Source organism: Salvelinus namaycush, chromosome 31, assembly GCF_016432855.1.
Source record: "Salvelinus namaycush isolate Seneca chromosome 31, SaNama_1.0, whole genome shotgun sequence".
Classification (NCBI taxonomy): Eukaryota; Metazoa; Chordata; class Actinopteri; order Salmoniformes; family Salmonidae; genus Salvelinus; species Salvelinus namaycush.
The window spans coordinates 41,391,851-41,417,750 of record NC_052337.1 but is presented as its reverse complement, the minus strand read 5'-3'; the positions used below and the strand labels follow the sequence as shown (position 1 = coordinate 41,417,750).

The 25,900-nt window shown below is 43.7% G+C and overlaps 1 protein-coding gene across 1 annotated transcript in view; it reads left to right on the top strand.

The window, feature by feature from the left end:
* LOC120025627 (contactin-associated protein-like 4) overlaps positions 1-8,275 on the top strand; it is a 155,183-nt gene extending 146,908 nt beyond the window's left edge. Inside the window, exons 22-24 of the mRNA XM_038970173.1 lie at positions 5,013-5,231; positions 5,709-5,780; positions 8,076-8,275. Of these exons, the coding sequence (XP_038826101.1) occupies positions 5,013-5,231; positions 5,709-5,780; positions 8,076-8,275 (491 nt within the window). The remainder of the gene's footprint in view (positions 1-5,012; positions 5,232-5,708; positions 5,781-8,075) is intronic.
* The last annotated feature ends 17,625 nt before the right edge of the window (positions 8,276-25,900 follow it).

Sequence of the window (25,900 nt, the reverse complement as noted above, 5' to 3'; positions counted from 1 at the left end):
ATTGATGTTGTCTATCCCCTGCTTCTGAAATAGGGCACTTTATGCAGGTCTAATGCCAATGTATTTGCTTCAAAGTAGGACGTCTGTTTTCAATAGTAATGAGGAATGATTGAAAGGAACAGATGAAAAACATACAGCAGATACAGTCAAGTGCATTCTGAAACATTTTAACAAACAAAACAAGTAAAACAATGCTCTCATACTAGGCCAACCTACAGTATATGTCAGATGCAAACCATTTCAATTCATCTGTGACAATGTCAAGAATGTCACAATAACAAAGTCATGCAGTAGCTACTGTGACATTGTTCTTGACTTCTTTATGACCTTTCAAGACGCTCCATTAGTCTAAAATCTGAATAATCCAGTATAGCTCTGGGCTATGATGACATGTGGGGCTAAGGGGTCTGCTCTCTGGAACACACACACACCACACACGCGCACTCACACACAGCTCAGTGTTTAACACCGTAGTGCCCACAAAGCTCATCACTAAGCTTAGGACCCTGGAACTGAACACCTCCCTGCACAACTGGATCCTGGACTTCCTGACAGGCTGCCGCCGGGTGGGAAGGGTAGGCTATAACACATCTGCCACGCTGATCCTCAACACGGGAGCCCCTCAGGGGTGCGTGCTTAATCCCCTCCTGTACTCCCTGTTTACCCACGACTGTGTGGCCAAGCACGACCCCAACAGCATCATTAAATTTGCCGATGACACAACGGTGGTAGGCCTGATCACCGACAACGATGAGACAGCCTATAGGGAGGAGGTCAAAGATCTGACAGTGTGGTTCCAGGACAACAACCTCTCCCTCAATGTGGTCAAGACAGAGGAGATGATCATAGACTACAGGAAAAGGAGGGCCGAGCACTCCCCCATTCACATCGACGTGGCTGTAGTGGAGCAGGTCGAGAGCTTCAAGTTCCTTGGTGTCCAAATCATCAACAAGCTAACATGGCCCAAGGACATGGGTCCTTAGATCCTCAAAAAGTTATACAGCTGCACCATCGAGAGCATCCTGACTGGTTGCATCACTGCCTGGTATGGCAACTGCTCGGCATCCAACTACAAGGCGCTACAGAGGGTAGTGCGTATGGCCAAGCTTCCTGCCATCCAGGACCTCTATAACAGTGGGTGACAGAGGAAGGCTCAAACATTTTCAAAGACTCCAGTCACCCAAATCACAGACTGTTAACTATGCTACCTCGCGGCAAGCGGTACCGGTAGCGCCAAGTCTAGGTCCAAAATGCTCCTTACAGCTTCTACTGTACACCCAAGCCATAAGACTGTTGAACAATTCATCAAATGGCTACCCGGACTATTTGCATTAATGCCTGCATTAGCTGCTGCTACTTGCTGTTTATTATCTATGAATAGTCACTTTACCCCTCCCTACAGTACCAGTCAAAAGTTTGGACACACCTACTCATTCAAGGGTTTTTCTTTATTTTACTATTTTCTACATTGTAGCATAATAGTGAAGACATCAAAACTATGAAATAACACATGAAATAGCACATATGGAATCATGTAGTAACCAAGAAAGTGTTAAACAAATCAAAATATATTTTATATTCTTCAAAGTAGCCACCCTTTGCCTTAAAGACAGCTCAACCAGCTTCACCTGTAATGCTTTTCCAACAGTCTTGAAGGAGTTCCCACATATGCTGAACACTTGTTGGCTGCTTATCCTTCACTCTGCAATCCAACTCATCCCAAACCATCTCAATTGGGTTGAGGTCGGGTGATTGTGGAGGCCAGGTCATCTGATGCAGCGCTCCATCACTCTCCCTCGTGGTCAAATAGCCATTACACAGGCTGGAGGTGTGATTTGGGTCATTGTCCTGTTGAAAAACAAATGATAGTGGGACTAAGCGCCAACCAGATGGGATGGTGTATCGCTGCAGAATGCTGTGATAGCCATGCTGGTTAAGTGTGCCTTGAATACTAAATGAATCACTAACAGTGTCACCAGCAAAACACCCCCACACCATCATATCTCCTCCTCCATGCTTCATGGTGGGAACCACACGTGCAGAGATCATCCATTCACTCACTCTGCGTCTCACAAAGACACAGTGGTTGGAACCAAAAATGTAACATTTTAAACACCGGTTTAATGTCCATTGCTCGTGTTTCTTGGCCCAAGCAAGTCTCTTCTTATTATTGGTGTCCTTTAGTAGTGGTTTCTTTGCAGAAATTCGACCATGAAGGCCTGATTCATGCAGTCCCCTCTGAACAGTTGATGTTGAGATGTGTATGTTACTTGAACTCTGTGAAGCATTTATTTGGGCTGCAATTTCTGAGGCTTGTAACTCTAAGAAACGTATCCTCTGCAGCAGAGGTAACTCTGGGTCTTCCTTTCCTGTGGCGGTCCTCATGAGAGCCAGTTTCATCAAATCGCTTGATGGTTTTTGCGACTGCACTTGAAGAAACTTTAAAAGTTTCCAGATTGACTGACCTTCATGTCTAATGATGGACTGTTGTTTCTCTTTGCTTATTTGAGCTGTTTTTGCCATAATATGGACTTGGTATTTTACCAAATAGGGCTATCTTCTGTATACCACCCGACCTTGTCACTACACAGCTGTTTGTCTCAAACGCATTAAAAAGGAAATAAATTCCACTATTTAACTTGAACAAGGCACACCTGTTAATTGAATTGCATTCCAATTGACTACCTCATGAAGCTGGTTGAGAGAATGCCAAGGTTGCAAAGCTGTCATCAAGGCAAAGGGTGGCTACTTTTAAGAATCTCACCCCCAAAAATATTTGTTTACACTTTTTTGGTTACTAGATGATTCCATATGTGCTATTTCATTATTTTACAATGTAGAAACTATGAAATAGCACATATGGAATCATCTAGTAACCAAAACTATGAAATAGCACATATGGAATCATCTAGTAACCAAAAAAGTGTAAACAAATATTGACTACCTCATGAAGCTGGTTGAGAGAATGCCAAGGTTGCAAAGCTGTCATCAAGGCAAAGGGTGGCTACTTTTAAGAATCTCACCCCCAAAAATATTTGTTTACACTTTTTTGGTTACTAGATGATTCCATATGTGCTATTTCATAGTTTTGATGTCTTCACTATTATTTTACAATGTAGAAACTATGAAATAGCACATATGGAATCATCTAGTAACCAAAAAAGTGTAAACAAATATTGACTACCTCATGAAGCTGGTTGAGAGAATGCCAAGGTTGCAAAGCTGTCATCAAGGCAAAGGGTGGCTACTTTTAAGAATCTCACCCCCAAAAATATTTGTTTACACTTTTTTGGTTACTAGATGATTCCATATGTGCTATTTCATAGTTTTGATGTCTTCACTATTATTTTACAATGTAGAAAATAGTAAAAATAAAGATAACCCCTTGAATGAGTATGTGTGTCCAAACTTTTGACTGTTACTGTGCATGTACATATTACCTCAGTTACCTTGACTTACCTGTACCCCTGTACATTGACTCGGTACTGGTACCCCCGTATATAGCCTTGTTATTACCTAATAATCCCCAGTTTACAATTGGCTCATTCATCCCCCTCCTCTCCCCTGTAACTATTCCCCAGGTCGTTGCTGCAAATGAGAACGTGTTCTCAGTCAACTTACCTGGTAAAATAACGGATAAATAAAATAAAAATAAATAAAATTGTTATTTTATTGTGTTACTTTTTTAACTTTAGTTGACAAAGTAAATGTTTTCTTAACTCTTGTTTTTCTTAAAACTGCATTGTTGGTTAAGGGATTGTAAGTAAGAATTTCACGGTAAGGTATACAACTGTTGTTTGATTTGACACGCACACACACACACACACACACACACACACACACACACACACACACACACACACACACACACACACACACACACACACACACACACACACACACAGAGCTCTGTGGGAGTGTAGTGTATCTCAGATGACCTGAACCATGTTAACACGTGACCAGGTCCTCGCTCTTCTCTAACCCCTCCACCCCTGCTGCAGTCTGTGTGTCATATCAGGATCAAAGAGCTGGCATGAAAGTGGTTTCAGTGTCCTTCCCAGCAACACCTGTCATCAATCACGCTAACAAATTGACCTGTAATGAATGCAGAGGGGAGGGTGAGAGGAGTAGGAGAGGGGGAAAGGTAGAGAGAGAGGAGTAGACGGGAGAGTCACAGAGAGACTAAGAGAGAGAGGGGAGGGGAAAGGGAGAGAGATAGGGAGAGATAAAGAGAGAGTCACTCAGAGAGTAAAAGAGCGAGAGAGGGGATAAAGGCAGAGAGAGAAGGACAGAGAAAGATGAGAGAATATCGATGAGGTCTGACTGAGAAGAAATAGCTATCTGGCTGTTGTAAGAAAGAAGGATACCTTCAGGATACAGTAGCAGTGTGATACAACGTGATGCTGTACAATGCCAGCAGCTCACTGCCTTCCATCCCATTCATTTTAAGCGCACTTATAACCATGCAAATTCCCATCATTAAATTCATAGTCATTGGTCATTTGGAAGAGACAGTGACCCAGTTTCCCTGGCAAACATAGGGTTTCACTGGATCCAAATCAGTCAAATGGGGGGCAGTGTTTCTGGGGTCTCTCATTATCTTCTTCGTGTCTAGATTCAGATTCAGAGTGTTTAATAGTCTCATGTACAGAGTTGCAGGTGTGATTGCAGTGTCCAGTGAAATTCTTAGGCTCTGAGCTCGAACATGCAGGACTAAGTGAGTTAAAATAATACATCATAACAACTGTGGCAGTGATTAATAAATATGTCCCTAGGATGAGCGGCATGTAAGGTAAGTGACCGTTGGGGGGGTGTGGGGGGAACATGTCCATAGGGTGAGTAGCAGCTATTGTTAGCTGTCAATGAATTAGACTATCTGCCACATCAATCAATAATACGCTGAGAGAGCAGTGAATCCTACTACTTTTACCCTAGACTGATCACTATACCCGATCTCACTGACTGTTTCTGCTTTTTTGTGTGCGTGCATGCGTATGTGTTTGTGTGTTAAGAGTCTGGTGAGCTGGATCCGGAGATTGCCAGGCTGAACTCCCTGGGTTTCAGTGGCTGTCTGTCGGTGGTCCAGTTTAACTCCATCACTCCACTGAAGGCAGCGCTACTCTACCCAAACACCAGCCCAGTCATAGTGACAGGAACCCTAGCTGAGTCCACCTGTGGTTCCTCATCTCCAGCCAATCCCTACCCAGCCGAAACCACACACCCCCTATCAGGTAAGAGGGGAGGATTCAAGTTCTCCCTAGCTATTCTGGTGGGTGGAGTCTTTAGGTGAAGGGCAGGACTCTCTCTCTCTCTTTCTGTTTGAGGGCTTTTTGTTTTGCTATAACTCCACTTGAGAATCGACACTTTTTTTCTGAACTGCTGTTCAAACTTTATCAAGGGCCCATTTAATACGTACACCATCTTCCTTGATCATTAACTGAGAATGAAACTGATTACACTGTGGCAGATTAGTTAATTCATTTGTACGAGAGAGATTTCTCATTTGGTCATCCTCATGCAGTTTATGACTGAGGGCGTAGTATTAAATGAACCCTGCATGGACTGATGACGACTTCTGTTACTGATTCCCTCTCTCTCTCTTTTGTCTTTTTTATCCTTTCTTTTCTCCTCTATCTCTATTTCTTTTTCTGCTGTCTCTCGCTCTCTATTTCTCTGTCTCTCTTTCTGTGTATCTCTCTCTGCTGTAGATCATTCAGGTACAGTAGGTACTGGTGAGCCTATAGTTAATGCAATCAAGAGTGACTCTGCATTGATTGGAGGTAACAGGAACATGTTTCTCATGTCATAATAAACCATAGTTGTATTTAGTGAAACAACATAAATAGAGAACGTTGGGCCTCCCGGGTGGCGCAGTGGTCTAAGGTACTGCATCGCAGTGCTAGCTGTGCCACCTGAGATACTGGGTTCGAGTCACGGCTCTGTCGCAGCCGGCCGTGACTGTGAGGCCCATGGGGCGGCGCACAATTGGCCCAGCGTCGTCCGGGTTAAGGAGGGTTTGGCCGGCAGGGCTATCCTTGTCTCATCGCGCACTAGCGACTCCTGTGGCGGGCCGGGCGCAGTGCACGCTGACCAGGTCGCCAGGTGTACGGTGTTCCCTCCGACACATTGGTGCGGCTGGCTTCCGGGTTGGGTGGGCATTGTGTCAAGAAGCAGTGCGGCTTGGTTGGGTTGTGTTTCGGAAGATGCATGGCTCTCGACCTTCGCCTCTCCCGAGTCCGTACAGGCGTTGCAGCGATGAGACAAGACTGTAATTGGATACCACGAAATTGGATAAAAAATGAAAAATGTAAAATAGAGAATGTTGATGATACAGGGCTCATTTTTGGGACACTGAAGCATTTCTTTCTTCTTTTGACTATATATTTCAAAAGTGAAATCAAACAATGACTAACGTTAAAGTGTCAGATTTAATTTGAGTGTGTTTTCATCCACATTTGGTAAACCATTTAGAAATTACATCATGAGTGAGAAAGTTACAGATGGACAAATATCATACCCCTCAAAAAATGCTAACCTACACTGTTATTGTAATGGTGCGAGGTTCGCATGTCTTGGGGGTATGATATTTGTGCGACTGTAACTTACTTTCTAACTCATCACTATTCACGATTCATTCAGGATGATCTGTGATCATGATAGCATCCACATTAATGTAGAAGTGTTTATAAACACATTATAAACAATAAAAGTTACTCCAAAATGACACTACATTATTTATCATTCATTTCTATTGGGGACAAAATAATCTGAAACACAACCAAAATAAAGAGCAAATGCATCCAAAAAATGTGTAGAGTGACAAGCTTGATGTAGTCATTGGGTGCTATGAATATTGGAACAAATACTTAATTCTTTACGACTTGAATACACATATAAGTGAATTTGTCCCAATACTTTTGCTCCCCTAAAATGGGGGCACTATGCACAAAAAAGTGCTGTAATTTCTATACCCGAAATGGATGAAAATATCCTCAAATTAAAGCTGACAGTCTGCACTTTCACCACAAATCATGTTTTGAGTTCAAATCCAAACTTTTGGAGTATAGAGCCAAAATAAGAAAAAAATGCTTCGCTGTCCCAGTAATTACAGAGGGCACTGTATTTGTTTTTCTCAGAGACAACACTGTATAATTCCAATTTTAATTAAATAAATGAAATATTTCAGCAATTGATATGGCATATTTGCAGCATCACATCACAAAACTTTTAAGCGACTATCGCCACAGATTCAAAGTCAAGGTTGATTAATTCCCATCCGTTACAATTGCTGGAATGTAGAAAGCAGTTCAAAGTCGTCCTTATACAGGCTGATTCAGTGCCAAATGCACAAAGGACACCAAAATTAATTAAACGTTTAAATAAATTATTTGCTGATTAAGGAACTTTTTACCGCTATCTTCAAATACTTTGTCATTTTAAAACCACTGTAATATACCATTAAATTGGGTCTGGCCGTATTCTGGCTTCCTAATAAGATATATCATTTTCTCTTGATAATGAAATGCACCATGCATAGCATAGCAGTGTACAAGGACTGTAGCTAAGGTTTATGAAATGAATGCCTGCGACATTTGCGAGAATTGAACTGGATGTCTTTGTGCCGTGCCTTGCACAGAGATGAACTACGGCTTTCAGAAGCTTGTGTAATGCCTTTTAGAGTTTAGATTAGCAACAGAAATCAGACAGGCTGGGTAATAGCAATGAAATACCCACAGGATAAATTGGCATATTATTTCTGTTAAGGCTCCCATGCCATAGACAGATTTCACAGATCAAAAGTTGGAGTTGAGAAAGGCATTCATGTGGTCTCAAAGCCACTGTGCTTTCTCTGTCTTTGCTTCTGAAACCCATGCAGATGTCACAGTTAGACAATGTGAAATTATCATAATTGGTTGCTAGTTAGAATTCTTTAGTGTTCTCCAAAAAACCCTCTTCTCTTGTCTATGTGCATTTTTTCTGTAACAACATAAAGAATAGTGAATGTGAATTCATTTTGATTTGAAATAAGTGCCCTTTTCTTGTTTCCTAACTCAATGTTTTGTACTCCTCTGCAGGTGTGATTGCTGTGGTGATATTTGTGATTCTGTCTGCGTTGGCAATAATGGTAAGGTTCCTGTATCGACGGAAAGAGACGTTCCACAGCCAAGAACCAAAAAGCATCAAACCTGAGGCAGACAGTCCTGAGTACCCTTTCCACAGCGAGCCCACCTCACAGAACGTACTAAGTGAAAACCAAAAGGAGTATTTCATATAGCTCCATCTGTCCACCCCCGGACCTTCTCAATGTTGGACTTATCCAGTGAATCTGATTAAGGAAGTACAGAAATGCCTTCCGAGCCCTAGAGACATTAATTACATTCACAGTGCATTACACACACATGCAGTAAAAGACCCTCAGCAACTGTCAAAACAAGATGGCTGACCAAAATGTGGAGAAGATAAAAAAATATTCTATCAATTCGTCCATGTATTGTTTTTTCTTGTTTTACTGGGTGTTGTTTTTTATATACTACACTGAACAAAAATATAAACACAACGTGTAAAGTGTTGGTCCCATGTTTCATGAGCTGAAATAAGAGCCCATAAATGTTCCATACGCACAAAAAGCTTGTTTCTCTGAAATGTTGTGCACAAATTTGTTTACTTCCCTGTTAATGAGCATTTCTCATTTGTCAAGATAAACCATCCACCTGACAGGTGTGGCATATCAAGAAGCTGATTAAACCGCATGATCATTACAGAGGTGCACCTTGTGCTGGGGACAATAAAAGGCCACTCTAAGATATGCAGTTTTGTCACACCACACAATGCCACAGATGTCTCAAGTTTTGAGGGAGTGTGCAATTGGCATTGAATGTTAATTTGTCACCAATAAGTTGCCTCCAAAATAACTTTTGAAGAATTTACAGTACGTCCAACCAGCCTCACAACCGCAGACCATGTGTATGGCATTGTGTGTGCAAGCAGTTTGCTGATGTCAACGTTGTGAACAGAGTGCTCCATGGTGATGGTGGGATTATGGTATAGGCTGGCATAAACTACGGACAACGAACACAATTGTATTTTATCAAATGGCAATTTGAATGCAACAAATTACTGTGAAGAGATCCTGAGGCCCATTGTGAGGCCCATTTTTTTTAAAGGTATCTGACCAAAAGATGCATATCTGTATTCCCGGTCATGTGAAATCCATAGATTAGGGCCGAATGAATTTATTTAAATTGACTGATTTCCTCATATCATCAGTAGATGATCGTAACTCAGTAGAATCAATGAAATTGTTGCATGTCTTGTTTATATTTTTGTTCAGTATAGGTACTGGTGATATGACACAGACGTGTTAATGATATTGATATTGAAAGGTGTTGATACTGTTATTCATGGGACTGTAAATATTCTTAAAAATGTAAATGTTGAATTAATGAATGTCTTTATAACAATCGCTGTCTAATATTCTTCTCCGGTGATACAATACCTAAAAGATGATAATAAAATACACTAGAGGGATTTATATGTACCTGCAGTATGGTTATGAAGATGAAAATAAATGTTTGGACTATTGAGTTAAAAATATTTTGCTATTATATTGATGAATGTTGGCTTCATGTAGTGTTAACATGTCTGAGCCATGCAGAATCCCTCTAAAGTACACTCCACATATAGTACTGTGTATTTACATATTTACAATATGGCACACCAAGTTTCTCTGGTACTACAGTAAAAGCATCAGATCAAACCAAACTACCAAAATACATATAACCCTTTAGAAATGGGTATGACTCAAGCAGAGGGGGGGAAATCCCCCCATCCCCCCTACAATTTGCACCCTGCATAGCAATGAACATTGAACAAATGAAAATAACGAAAATTTCACTGACAAAACTTGTATGTTAATACTTTATTATGTTCCATACAGTATGTATGATTTTTCATTTTGGGGGGGGGGGGGCTTTTCTGTACTTCAGACAGTTCCTTTGCAAGCATTACCTGTAATTTTATGTGCTTTCTCTGCATTATCCTGGACAAAAATAAAGCATTACCATTTAAACACCGCTTCCTTACCTCCCGCAAGTAGACCCCTTTAACAGATCGAGTTCTCAGAAAATCTTTGACCAGAACTCAAAACACAAGGCTCGCTCTAAAATGTTCTGTCTGATTGTTGTCCTTTTAATGATTATGCAGGAGAAGTATTTCATATTTTTTTTATATGCTAATCTTTATGAAAATATATGGTTTGGTTTGCCTGACAGACAGACAGGTCAGCTGGCATAGTGATTCACAGGTAGCAAGGGGATAATCAGAGGAAAATAATCTGTGAGACGCTGACAGAGAAGAAGAGAAGACATCTGATGAAAGCCGAACTGTCGAGATAAAATTGAAAATATAAAACACTAGTGTGTCTTCATTTGGCTCAGGCTCGAACAATGGCACAGAGTAAAGCAGGGAGGTAAAGAGGAGAGGATTGTCTGTTCTGCTCTCAGTGTTAGCTGGACTCGGTAGCACTTCAGTTTACAGTGCTGAAATAACGGTAAAGTCTGAACAACAAGGGAATAAGACTGCAATGAACAGGTAAGAACACGTTAATAATCTGTTAGTAGTTTGTATGTAGCTGCTAAATACTAATGTAAAGTGATATAGCTAGTAGCTAGTAACTCTGGTCCATGCTAGCTCTGGTCTAGGGCATAGCTTGTAGCTAGCTAGCTCTGGTTCGCAATAACTAGCTCTGACCCAGGGTGTAGCCAGTAGCTAGCTAGATAGCTCTGATCCGCACTAACTAGCTCTGGTCCAGAGTGTTGCTAGTAGCTTAAGAGCGCTCGTCTGCACTAGCTCTGATCCAGGGTGTATCTAATAGCTAGCTAGCTAGCTTTGGTCCAGCTCTCATCCAAAATGTAGCTAGTAGTTAGCTAGCTCTGGTCCGCACTAATTCGCTCTGGTCTAGCTCTGGTCTGCACTAATTAGCTCTGGTCTAGGGCGTAGCTAGTAGCTACCTAGCTCTGGACCGAACTAGCGCTGATCCTCACTAGCTACTTAGCTAGTAGATAGCTAGCTAGTTTGTAACTAGCTAGTAGCTATGCTGGTAGCTATCAAAAATATTACTGTTGATTACTTTTGAATAATAGTACTTAAGATAATGAAATACTTTTCATGTTTTCTAACAAATGTATTATATGAGTCTGCTTCGATGCTTGCTGAGGAGAGGTGTGTGCAGCATGGAAAGGCTTGCCATTTAATGTAATTGCTTTGCACTGCATTTATTCACTGTAGGTATTTAATCTCACCCAGTAATAATAGACCAGAACCACTAGCAGTGTGTCCCGTGTCCAGTCAATCTACATGCACCACAACACAACGCAGATCCGAAGCCAGAGCGCAGTAAGCAGTGCATTCAAACATACTGTAGGCCCAGACCAGTTACACTAACAATAAATTAAGTTCCATTTATGAACATAGTAGCTTAATTACTTGTGTCAATTTGTCTGGGCAGAAATTGCATGAAATGAAGTCTGATATACCTAAAAGTAAAGTTATAAAGAAAGACAGTGAGGTACACAGAAACTATGGGGAAACTGTTAAGAAAACTGTAGGCTATTACACTATTATTTATCATTAGGCTACTGCATGTCAGAGGCTTGAAAAATGAGCGAATGGATTTGAAAGTAGGGTGGTATAGCCCACCCTCCAAAATGCCATGTGGTTAAACGAGAACACTGACATTTTGCCAAGGCAGAGATGAATGGCCCACACCGAGACGCGCACGGACTGCAATGGATGCATAAATTCTGGCCTAATGACAATCGCCAAATGTCATTACACTTTGCGGTGTTTTGTGTAACAGATGTGTCTTTCCATTCACCACTGTTAGGAGGCTGGAAATATGTTGTGAGTGGATGAACCTGCACGGGTAGCCTAGTAAAGGAGCCCTTTTAAGTGATTGACAATCAGATGAAAACATAATGACTGGTTGTGTTTATGCCACAATAAAAGGTCATACATTTTAAAAGTTGAATGACAAATCTTTACGACTACACTCTTGGAAAAAAAGGTGCTAAGTAAAACTGTAGAGGGTTCTTTGGTTTGTCCCCATAGGGTAACCCTTATTGGTGCTGGGTAGAACCCTTTGCAGAGAAACCTCTATGTAGGGATCTTCAAAGAACCCCCTGTATATGGTCCTAACTAGATCCCTCTATGAAGGGTTCTGCCTAAAAAACTCTGAGGGGATCTACTAAGAACCCTTTTATCTTTGGAGGGTTCCTCCTAGAACCCTCTATGAATGGTTCCACCACCCTTATTAGCCTTTTCTTTGAGAGTCTAGTTATAAATAATCTTAGGGATAGGTGTCCCGTCAAAGGGACAGTTGTAAATCATGCAGAGCCTTGTGTCACGGGCACAGATTTTAGAGAAACAACAAATGTCGGTACATATAAGTGTTTATATCGGCTGAAAGCTTAAATTCTTGTTAATATAACTGCACTGCCCAATTTACAGTAGCTATATACTGCGAAAACATGCCATGCTATTGTTTGAGGAGAGCTCCAAACAACAAAACACTTTTTTCACCGCGATAGGTTTGATAAAGGTGAAATGTGTACTTACATTCTGAAATCTTGCTCTGATTTATCATCCCAAGGGTCGCAGAGATAACATGAAGTGTCGTTTTGTTAGATAAAATCCTTTTTCATATCCTAAAAATGTCCATATAGCATGCACGATCGATTTTGCACTTCTACCCGTTCAATTTGCAAAGAAAGGAATCTGTGAAATTCTAACCCTAAATATTTTTTTTACCAGTCAAATCATGTTCGTCTGTATTTCTCATAGAACGTAACCAGACTTCACTATATAATTAGGGATGCAGTATATCCTATATCCTATAGGACACCACATTTGGCCAGAGAGCAACGCCTTCATGGCACGCCGATGACGCAGGCGGTCTTCACTTGAACAACTAACTTTGTCAAATAAGCTCCAATCGGGGTCAAACAAAGCTAGCTAGATAGCCAATGAGCTGGGCTTTACGGGAGTATCCGGAAACTCTGTATCTGTCATAAAATGTATCTACTAACCTTGTGCGACAGCATGTCTTTTCCTTTTGGACAAAAATTATAAGAATACTCAGAGTTGGTTGTTTTGGTTGTTTTGCAAATGTTGAACTTGTAATATGGCTACTAATACTGGAAAAGCTAAATAAAAGTCCAAGTATACAGATTTGACGATATTCTTGCAGAAAAATGTAATATGAATGCAAATGTCTCCTTCACGATTTGCCCAAATGTACCTGGGTGACTTCACACTAAATGTCATGTAGTTTGCTCATACTTCAATTTATCTGTCTGAAACATTGTACATACACTGCTGCCATCTTGTGGACACCATCTGAATTAAAAGCAGTGATGGCTAGAACTGGGACCTTTCTGTTGCATTTCAAAGATGGTAGTAGAAAAAAAACGGTTGTTTTTTTCTTTGTATTTTCTTCTACCAGATCTATTGTGTTATATTGTGTTTCCTTTCAAATGGTACCAAGGATATGCATATCCTGCTTCAGGGCCTGAGCTATAGGCAGTTAGATTTGGGTATGTCATTTTTGGTGAAAATTGAAAAGAATGGGTCTATCCCTAAGAAGATTTATACCCTAACACAGTGGTGTTAGGAATGTCCTGGTTTGCAGGCCACATCAGGCCTGCAAGTCACATTATGCTGGCTGGCAAAGTGATGTGTAATTCCTATTGGAATCCAGCCATAGTTAGCATATCCAACAAGTGTAATTGTTAATCCCCCACAACCTGCATTCAGAATGACTGCCAGGGTATGGAAGACTGAATACTGAGACTACCTCAATCATCTAAACTGGAACAACCATCTAAGTAACGGGTGCCATAAAACCAACAGATTGGATTAGTTCAGAAAACGGTATGTTATTTATCTTTGTGTAGCATAAAATGTATTAACCAATCAAAATTTAAACACAAATAAAACAGTAAAACAAACATTTCAGAAAAATGTCCCAGCAATAGAGCATGATGGGAAATATTATATACAGTATGGTTCTGTGTAGAACCCTTCTTGCCTTCCAAAGAAACCTAATTGCCTACCAAAGAATCATCAGAATCTCCCAAAAACGTTTTTTTAAAGATGTTAAATGTTCTAGGTAGAACCCTTAAAAAGTATCCTTGTCTTCCAAAAAAGGGTTCTTCTGATCAAAACAGTTATTGGTAGAACCCTATCCCTTTTGGAACCCTTTTTTCACAGAGTGTAGACCCACAGAGATCCTATTGAATTAATAGGGATTTTATTTCTAATTCTCTGACTAAATGTGTGCTCACAGTGCCAATATATCCTCCAAACACCAACTTCGAGGGCGTTATACATTTTATACAACGGGTTACCCACATATTCAAATATTGATTGAATATTTTCATTAAAAACGTTATGTTGATGAATTTATTCATGCTATTTCATCCTTCCATAAGATATAGTCCCGACACACATCTAGTGTTGCTCTGTATCTGTGGATTCAACCCAGTTGTTTGTTCTAAATATTCCTTTTCCATACTGGCTGCCAATGTTCTTATCACTTGCTTGCTAGCTAGCTAACTACGGCTAAACTTACAGTCACGTCAAACAGTGCATCCAGAATAACAATGAAGTAGCTGCATTTGCATTTGTTTTAGCTGTTTTCTAGTGAAATTTATTTGGACACATCCATAACAATGTGGTATTGAGGTGCGATTTCACCTGGCATTAAAATGCGCTCTCTCGTCAGGACACTGTTGTTCGAGAGCTAGCCAACAACACAGCTAACACAATCACTAAAGCTGGAAAGACTGTAAACTAGCTGCACTTCGTTTTGCTTTAACTGTTTTCCATTGACATTTCTTTGTATATATCCATAAAAATGATGCTGATTCATGATTTCGACTGGCTTAGAATAGCTGCCTACCTGTCTGTCTCATCCTGTTCATTAATATGGGATAGCTGGAGATCGAATTTGAATATTGAAACAATGTTGTAAACGTCGGAGAGACGGACGGCAAGGTGTATACAAATCTCCGCTGTTAAAAACTAAAGGTTAGTCTAAAAGAAATGTGAGATAATGTCTAGATACTTTTTATAGTGGAGATCAAGTTTATAAATTACCTGGCTGGGCTGATGAGAGATTGCGCAGTCAGATGGAACAGAGTAAATAGGTATTTTAACGTCATAGATTTAGCCGGTGGTAACTTGTGGAATAGACACCAGCTGGAATGCGGTTTTAACCAATCAGCATTAAGGATTAGACCCACCCGTTGCATAAAAGAAAGTAACAAACAGTAAGGGCCACAGAAACTATGGTGAAACTATTAAGAAAGTAACAGTAATTTACATGGGAACAGATGTTTGCTTTAGAGTACAATGTCAAGAACCAGTAGATACACGGGGGAGCAAATTACGGGGGAGCCAGGGGTGGCTGAGCCCTGAATGAGACATTAGCTCACCTAAATGCAACTTTGAGGGGGTCTCTAAATAATGCTAGTTTAACAGCTATTTGTTTAAAATGAAGTGCTGAATACAGTTGAAGTCGGAACTTTACATACACTTAGGTTGGAGTCATTAAAACTAGTTTTTCAACCACTCCACAAATTTCTTGTTAACAAACTATAGTTTTGGCAAGTCAGTTAGGACATCTACTTTGTGCATGACACAAGTAATCTTTCCAACAATTGTTTACAGACAGATTATTTCACTTCTAATTCACTGTATCACAATTCCAGTGGGTCAGAAGTTTACATACACTAAGTTGACTGTGCCTTTAAACAGCTTGGAAAATTCCAGAAAATGAAAATGAAGCTTCTGATAGGCTAATTGACATAATTTGAGTCAATTGAAGGTGTACCTGTGGATGTATTTCAATGCCTACCTTCCAACTCAGTGCCTCTTTGCTTGACATCATGGGAAAATCAAAAGAAATCAGCCAAGACCTCAGAAAACAAATTGTAGGCCTCCATAAGTCTGGTTAATCCTTGAGAGCAATTTCCAAACGCCTGAAGGTACCACATTCATCTGTTCAAACAATAGTAAACAAGAATAAACACCAAGGGACCACACAGCCGTCATACCGCTCAGGAAGGGCGAGATGAAGGTATTTTGGTGCGAAAAGTGCAAATCAATCCCAGAACAACAGCAAAGGACCTTGTGAAGATGCTGGAGGAAACAGGTACTAAATTATCTATATCCACATTAAAACAAGTCCTACAGTGGGGCAAAAAAAGTATTTAGTCAGCCACCAATTGTGCAAGTTCTCCCACTTAAAAAGTGGGAGAACTCAACCATGACAGACAAAATGAGAAAAAAAATTCCAGAAAATCACATTGTAGGATTTTTAATTAATTTATTTGCAAAATATGGTGGAAAATAAGTATTTGGTCAATAACAAAAGTTTATCTCAATACTTTGTTATATACCCTTTGTTGGCAATGACAGAGGTCAAACATTTTCTGTAAGTCTTCACAAGGTTTTCACACACTGTTGCTGGTATTTTGGCCCATTCCTCCATGCAGATCTCCTCTAGAGCAGTGATGTTTTGGGGCTGTTGCTGGGCAACACGGACTTTCAACTCCCTCCAAAGATTTTCTATGGGGTTGAGATCTGGAGACTGGCTAGGCCACTCCAGGACCTTGAAATGCTTCTTACGAAGCCACTCCTTCGTTGCCCGGGCGGTGTGTTTGGGATCATTGTCATGCTGAAAGACCCAGCCACGTTTCATCTTCAATGCCCTTGCTGATGGAAGGAGGTTTTCACTCAAAATCTCACGATACATGGCCCCATTCATTCTTTCCTTTACACGGATCAGTCGTCCTGGTCCCTTTGCAGAAAAACAGCCCCAAAGCATGATGTTTCCACCCCCATGCTTCACAGTAGGTATGGTGTTCTTTGGATGCAACTCAGCATTCTTTGTCCTCCAAACACGACGAGTTGAGTTTTTACCAAAAAGTTCTATTTTGGTTTCATCTGACCATATGACATTCTCCCAATCTTCTTCTGGATCATCCAAATGCTCTCTAGCAAACTTCAGACGGGCCTGGACATGTACTGGCTTAAGCAGGCACTGCAGGATTTGAGTCCCTGGCGGCGTAGTGTGTTACTGATGGTAGGCTTTGTTACTTTGGTCCCAGCTCTCTGCAGGTCATTCACTAGGTCCCCCCGTGTGGTTCTGGGATTTTTGCTCACCGTTCTTGTGATCATTTTGACCCCACGGGGTGAGATCTTGCGTGGAGCCCCAGATCGAGGGAGATTATCAGTGGTCTTGTTACGAATCCCGCCGAGGATGGTGCCTCTTCCCGTTCGGGCGGCGCTCGGCGGTCGTCGTCTCCGGTCTACTAGCTGCCACCGATCCCCTTTTCTGTTTTCTTTTGAGTTTGTCTAATTGGTATCACCTGTTTTGTGTTTAGGGTAGGGGGTTATTTAAACCCAGTTGGCCCGCCGACTTTTGTGCGGGCTTGTTTTTTCTGTTTGTTGTGGTGGTGTTTTTTGTATAGTGGATTTCAGTCCTATTCATGTTGGACAGTATTTTGACGCGCCCGTTGTGTGTGTGGCGTCGCCGCTTCTGAGATTATTTCTGGGTGAAATAATAAAATCCACTTGATCAAGATTACCCTGCTCTCTGCACCTGACTCCTTCATTTCCACCATCGGAACTGTGACAGAAGCCCGCACCAAAAATGGAGTCAGCAGAAGCAGCAACCACCCCTCTTCCATCGATGGAGGAGCGTGTCCTCCATCACACCGCCGTTCTCCATCGGATTGGGTCGGCGATGGACATGATGATGGAGAGGATGGAGCGATGGGAGAGGAGTGGTGTCCCGACGTCTACCCCAGCTCCTTCACGGACGTCGCAACCTACTCCTTCAACGTCAGCATCTGGTTCAGGCGCGTTGCGTCTCGCGCTCCCAAGGGAGTACGACGGAGCGGTGGCTGGGTGCCAGGGGTTTTTGCTCCAGTTGGAGCTCTACTTGGCCACTGTTCATCCGACTCCCTCGGGAGAGGAGAGTGTTAGCCTCCTCATCTCCTGTCTGACGGGTAGAGCCCTGGAATGGGCTAACGCGGTCTGGAACGGCCCAGACTCGGTTCGAGACCACTACCCAGAGTTCACCCGCCGCTTTCGGGCCGTATTTGACCACCCTCAGGAGGGCCGAGCGGTGGGTGAGCGACTGTTCCACCTCAGACAGGAGACGAGGAGTGCGCAAGACTTCGCATTGGAGTTCCGGACCTTGGCTGCTGGTGCGGGGTGGAATGACAGGGCCCTGATGGACCATTACCGATGTAGCCTTCGGGAGGACGTCCGTCGGGAGCTAGCTTGTCGAGACACTACACTCTCCCTCGATGAGCTTATTGACATGTCTATACGACTGGACAACCTGCTAGCTGCCCGCGGGCGTTCAGAGGGGGTCCTGTCAGTTCCACCTCCCAGCCCTCCCGCTCCAACTCCGATGGAGTTGGGAGGGGCTGCATCTAAGGGGGCCGGAGGAGGTGGCTTCTCTTGCACCTATTGTGGCCGAAGAGGACACACTTCGGACCGGTGCTGGAGGAGCGCCTCTGGGAGTAGAGATGGCAGGCGGAACACTTCTCGGTCACCCCAGGTGAGTAGGCACAAGACTCACCCAGAGCTTCCTGTTGGTCACATGTTTTTGGTTATTTTTTTCCCTGCGTTTTTCCCCTCTCTCCAGCATAAGGCGCTAGTAGACTCAGGCGCAGCTGGGAGTTTTATGGATCGCGGACTCGCCCGTAAGTTGGGTATTCCGCTGGTGCAGATAGACCCACCTTTCCCTGTGCACTCCTTAGATAGCCGACCGTTAGGGTCAGGGCTGATCAGGGAGGCCACGATTCCGCTGGACATGGTAACGCAGGGGGATCATAGGGAGCAGATTAGTTTCTACCTTATTGATTCACCTGGGTTTCCAGTGGTGTTGGGGGTTCCCTGGCTAGCCATTCACAATCCCCTCATTTCCTGGAGACAGGGAGCTCTTCAGGGGTGGTCAGAGGAGTGTTCAGGTAGGTGTGTGGGAGTTTCCATCGGTGCCACATCGGTGGAGAGTCCAGACCAGGTTTCCACTGTGCGCATTCCCCCAGAATATGCCGATTTGGCTATCGCTTTTAGTAAGAAGAAAGCGACCAAATTACCACCTCATCGACGGTGGGATTGCGTGATAAACCTCCAGGAGAACGCTGCACTTCCCAGGAGTCATGTGTACCCATTGTCACAAGAGGAGACGTTGGCTATGGAGACATATGTCACGGAAGCTCTGAGACAAGGGTTCATTCGGCCCTCCATGTCACCCGCCTCCTCGAGTTTCTTTTTTGTGAGAAAGAAGGAGGGAGGTCTGCGTCCGTGCATTGATTATCGAGGTCTAAATTCAATCACAGTGGGATTTAGTTATCCGCTACCTCTCATCGCTACGGCGGTGGAATCATTCCACGGAGCACGTTTTTTTCACAAAACTGGACCTCAGGAGAGCGTATAATCTGGTGCGTATTCGGGGAGGAGACGAGTGGAAAACAGCGTTTAGTACCACATCAGGCCACTATGAGTACCTCGTCATGCCGTATGGGTTAAAGAATGCTCCAGCCGTCTTCCAATTCTTTGTAGATGAGATTCTCAGGGACTTGCACGGGCAGGGTGTGGTAGTGTATATTGATGACATCTTGATCTATTCTGCCACACGCGCCGCGCATGTCTCCCTGGTGCGCAAGGTCCTTGGGCGGTTGCTGGAGCATGACCTATACGTCAAGGCTGAGAAATGTGTGTTCTCCAAACAAGCCGTTTCCTTCCTGGGTTATCGCATTTCCACCTCAGGGGTGGTGATGGAGAGTGACCGCGTTAACGCCGTGCGTAATTGGCCGACTCCGACCACGGTAAAGGAGGTGCAGCGGTTTTTAGGGTTTGCCAATTACTACCGGAGGTTTATCCGGGGTTATGGTCAAGTGGCGGCACCCATTACCTCACTGCTGAAGGGGGGGCCGGTGCGTCTACGATGGTCGGCCGAGGCAGAGGGAGCCTTCAACCAGTTGAAGGCACGGTTTACTGAGGCTCCCGTGTTGGCGCATCCGGACCCTTCATTAGCGTTCATAGTGGAGGTGGATGCGTCCGAGGCTAGTGTTGGAGCCGTGCTATCACAGCGCTCGGGCACGCCACCGAAGCTCCGTCCCTGTGCTTTCTTTTCTAAGAAGCTGGGTCCGGCGGAGCGGAACTATGATGTGGGGGACCGGGAGTTACTAGCTATGGTAAAAGCCCTGAAGGTGTGGAGACACTGGCTTGAGGGGGCTAAATACCCTTTCCTCATCTGGACTGACCACCGTAATCTGGAGTATATCCGAGAGGCGAGGAGACTGAATCCGCGTCAGGCTAGGTGGGCCATGTTCTTTACTCGTTTTAGATTCACGATCTCTTCCCGACCAGGTTCCCTCAACACTAAGGCCGACGCGCTGTCTCGTCTCTATGACACGGATGACCGGCCCATCGATCCGACTCCCATCCTTCCTGCCTCTTGTCTGGTGGCCCCGGTGGTATGGGAGGTGGACGCGGACATCGAGCGGGCGTTGAGGGTAGAACCTGTGCCGTCCCAGTGTCCGACTGGCCTTAGGTACGTACCGCTTGGTGTCCGTGATCGATTGATTCGGTGGGCTCACACACTACCTGCTTCGGGTCATCCGGGGATTGAGAGGACAGTGCGGGGTCTTAGGGGGAGATACTGGTGGCCCACTTTGGCTAAGGACGTGAGACTCTATGTCTCCTCCTGCTCGGTATGCGCTCAGAGTAAGGCTCCTAGGCACCTACCGAGAGGGAAGTTACAACCCCTTCCGGTTCCACAACGGCCATGGTCTCATCTCTCGGTAGATTTTTTGACTGATCTTCCTCCATCTCAGGGGAACACTACCGTTCTGGTCGTTGTGGATCGGTTCTCTAAGTCCTGTCGTCTCCTCCCATTGCCTGGTCTCCCTACGGCCCTACAGACTGCGGAGGCTCTATTTACCCACGTCTTCCGGCATTACGGGGTGCCGGAGGACATCGTATCTGATCGAGGTCCCCAGTTCACGTCCCGGGTGTGGAGGGCGTTTATGGAGCGTCTGGGGGTCTCGGTCAGCCTCACCTCTGGGTATCACCCCGAAAGTAATGGGCAGGTGGAAAGAGTGAACCAGGAAGTGGGTAGGTTTCTGAGGTCGTATTGCCAGGACCGGCCAGGAGAGTGGGCACGGTACGTCCCGTGGGCGGAGTTGGCCCAGAACTCACTCCGCCACTCATCAACGAACATGTCGCCCTTCGAATGTGTACTGGGGTACCAGCCGGTCCTGGCTCCGTGGCATCAGAGCCAGACCGACGCTCCTGCGGTGGAGGAGTGGGTACAGCGCTCTAGAGAGACCTGGCGGGCAGTCCAGGACTCTCTCAGGCAGGCCAGTGAACGGCAGAAGAGGAGCGCTGACCGCCACCGCAGTGAGGCCCCTGTGTTCGCACCAGGGGACAGGGTCTGGCTCTCGGCCCGAAACCTGCCCCTCCGCCTGCACTGCCGGAAGCTGGGGCCGCAGTGTGTGGGGCCATTTAAAGTCCTGAGGAGGATAAACGAGGTGTGTTATAGGTTACAACTTCCCTCTTACTATCGTATCAACCCCTCGTTTCATGTGTCTCTCCTCAGGCCGGTGGTAGCTGGTCCCCTACAGGAAGGTGAGGTACCGGAGGTCCCTCCTCCCCCTCTCGACATCGAGGGGTCCACGGCGTATAGGATACGAGCCATTCTGGACTCAAGACGCCGGGTGAGGGGCCTGCAGTACCTCGTGGACTGGGAGGGGTACGGTCCGGAGGAGAGGTGCTGGGTACCGGTGGGGGACATTTTGGATCCGTCCCTCTTGAGGGATTTTCACCGCCTCCATCCGGATCGCCCTGCTCCTCGCCCTCCGGGTCGTCCTCGAGGCCGGGGTCGGCGCGCTGCGGGAGCCGCGCGTCGGGAGGGGGGTACTGTTACGAATCCCGCCGAGGATGGTGCCTCTTCCCGTTCGGGCGGCGCTCGGCGGTCGTCGTCTCCGGTCTACTAGCTGCCACCGATCCCCTTTTCTGTTTTCTTTTGAGTTTGTCTAATTGGTATCACCTGTTTTGTGTTTAGGGTAGGGGGTTATTTAAACCCAGTTGGCCCGCCGACTTTTGTGCGGGCTTGTTTTTTCTGTTTGTTGTGGTGGTGTTTTTTGTATAGTGGATTTCAGTCCTATTCATGTTGGACAGTATTTTGACGCGCCCGTTGTGTGTGTGGCGTCGCCGCTTCTGAGATTATTTCTGGGTGAAATAATAAAATCCACTTGATCAAGATTACCCTGCTCTCTGCACCTGACTCCTTCATTTCCACCATCGGAACTGTGACAGGTCTTGTATGTCTTCCATTTCCTAATAATTGCTCCCACAGTTGATTTCTTCAAACCAAGCTGCTTACCTATTGCAGATTCAGTCTTCCCAGCCTGGTGCAGGTCTACAATTTTGTTTCTGGTGTCCTTTGACAGCTCTTTGGTCTTGGCCATAGTGAAGTTTGGAGTGTGACTGTTTGAGGTTGTGGACAGGTGTCTTTTATACTGATAACAAGTTCAAACAGGTGCCATTAATACAGGTAACGAGTGGAGGACAGAGGAGCCTCTTAAAGAAGAAGTTACAGGTCTGTGAGAGCCAGAAATCTTGCTTGTTTGTAGGTGACCAAATACTTATTTTCCACCATAATTTGCAAATAAATTCATTAAAAATCCTACAATGTGATTTTCTGGATTTTTTTTTCTCATTTTGTCTGTCATAGTTGAAGTGTACCTATGATGAAAATTACAGGCCTCTCTCATCTTTTTAAGTGGGAGAACTTGCACAATTGGTGGCTGACTAAATACTTTTTTGCCCCACTGTATATCAACATAACCTGAAAGGCTGCTCAGCAAGGAGGAAGCCACTGCTCCAAAACCGCCATAAAAAAAACATTCTACGGTTTGCAATTGCACATGGGGACAAAGATCATACTTTTTGGAGAAATATCCTCTGGTCTGATGAAACAAAAATAGAACTGTTTGGCCATAATGACCATCGTTATGTTTGGAGGAAAAAGGGGGAGGCTTGCAACCTGAAGAACACCAACCTAACCGTGAAGCACGGGGGTGGCAGCATCATGTGGGGGTGTTGCTTATTGCAGGAGGGACTGGTGCACTTCACAAAATAGATGGCATCATGAGGAGGAAAATTATGTGGATATATTGCAAATGGTTCTTCCACATGGACAATGACCACACTCATACTTCCAAAGTTGTGGCAAAATGGCATTTTTTTTCACCTTTATTTAACCAGGTAGGCCAGTTGAGAACAAGTTCTCATTTACAACTGCGACCTGGCCAAGATAAAGCAAAGCAGTGCGACAAAAACAACACAGAATTACACATGGGATAAACAAGCGTACAGTCAATAACTCAATAGAAAAATCTATATACAGTGTGCGCAAATGGAGTAAGGAGGTAAGGCAATAAATAGGCCATAGTAGAGAAGTAATTACAATTTAGAAAATTAACACGAGTGATAGATGTGCAGATGATGATGTGCAAGTAGAAATACAAAATGGCTTAAAGACAACAAAGTCAAGGTATTGGACTGGCTATCACAAAGCCCAGACCTCAATTCTGTAGAAAGTTTGTGGGCAGAATTGAAAAAACGTTTGCGAGCAAGGAGGCCTACAAACCTGACTCCATTACACCAGCTCTGTCAGGAGGAATGGGCCAAAATTCACCCAACTTATTGTCGAAAGCTTGTGGAAGGCTACGCGAAACGTTTGACCCAAGTTAAACAATTTAAAGGCAATGCTACCAAATACTGAGTGTATGTAAACTTCTGACCCACTGGGAATGTGATGAAAGAAAGAAAAGCTGAAATAAATGATTCTCTCTACTATTATTCTGACATTTCACATTCTTAAAATAAAGTGGTGATCCTAACTGGCCAAAGACAGGGAATTTCTACAAGGATTAAATGTCAGGAATGGTTTAAAACTGAGTTTAAATGTATTTGGCTAAGGTGCATTATGTGAACTTCCGACTTCAACTGTGTGTTTTACAGTGGTAAATATGAAAAAGCTTCCAATGAAAGAACACCTCCACCTCTCTGTCATGGTTTAAACCATTTATTTCTATGCTGCCTTGCTGACCACTCAGTAGTGCTGAATTTCAGCCTCAGTTGAGCTCCTTTACTCATAGATTTTCCTTTGTGCTTCCTCATTTTAGCCGTTTGTTTGCTAAGGATCCATTAAAAAATTGCCTTTATTCCAATGCATTAGATGTGTATGTTGCATTATCATTGTTTGCTTTTGTCATTCAGCTGTTTAGAGTGCTCATTGCTTTGTTTTTCAGGTGTGCGCTGGTACTGGTGTTTTCCGTGTCTAGAAGGAGTAGACCATTTATTTAGCTTGATTATTTTCAGTCAATATTTGTTTTCTTTCCTGGATCAGCTGATGATGGTTGACAATATCACTAGACAACTAGCCTACAGCTAGACACCAATGCACATCCAATCCATCCAACAAATACACATTAATGACAGTAGGCCTATAGTTGACGCTTTCGGTTAGAAGCATTCGATTTTGCAGTGGCATAGGCATTATTTTGGATTTGTGTGCCCATGAGAACTGTTTTCACAGCAAAACATAATAAAATGTTACATAGGCATAGTTATACATATAGTGCATTTTCCATAATCTCCAAGATCCATAATTCGTACAGGGTTGTAACGATTTTCCTCCTCTTCAGACGAGGAGTATGAAGGATCGGACCAATACCCAGCGTGGTAAGTGTCCATGATAGTTTAATAAAACTGAACACGACAAAATACAAAAATAACAAAGTGAATGATAACGAAAACCGAAACAGTCCTGAAAAGTGACCCAAACACTAACACAGGAAACATTCACCCACAACACACAATGGAAAACAGGCTACCTAAATATGGCTCCCAATCAGAGACAACGATAAACAGCTGCCTCTGATTGGGAACCACACCAGGCCAAACACATAGAAAAACAACAACCTAGAAAAAAGAACATAGACTGCCCACCCTAACTCACGCCCTGACCAACCTAAAATAGAGACACAAAAACGGAACTAAGGTCAGGACGTGACAAGGGTTTAAATTCAATGCTCTAATCCAATTGTTAAATACCTAATAATGGCAAATAACACTGTAATACATGTAATTGATGTAAGGAAAGAAAGTGTTTTATGTCACACGAGTGTTTTATGTCACAAGACTCCAAGCATTAACTCATGAATTATGGACAACTCATGATCTAGGGTGATTCAACTCATGCATTATATTGAATGTAGGCTACCTATTCTGCGTGTGCTCATGTGTTTAAAATTGCCTTGGCAGAGAGGGTATTCTGTTGGCAGCATAATTTTTTTCTTTTTTTTCTTTTTCTAACCTTTATTTAACTAGACAAGTCAGTTAAGAACAAATTCGTATTTACAATGATGGCCTACACCGGCCAAACCCTAACCCGGATGACTCTGGGCCAATTGTGCACCGACGTATGGGACTCCCGATCACGACCAGTTGTGATACAGCCTGGGATCGAACCAGGGTCTGTAGTGACGCCTCTAGCACTGTGATGCAGTGCCTTAGACTGCTGCACCACTTGGGTGTAGGCCTAGTTGAGGGTAAACAGAAGTAAAAGCTGTTTACCCACCTTTTTCATAAAAAAGCACTGAAAGTATAGGGAGCGTGACTTTTTCACACATCGACCGACAATCAGAGTTTACCCACCAATTGTTTGTACCACTACACATTTGCTACTGGTAGGCCTATTTGAAGTTCCTGGTAATACACATTGTAACCTAGTCTAGTAAGTTAACCA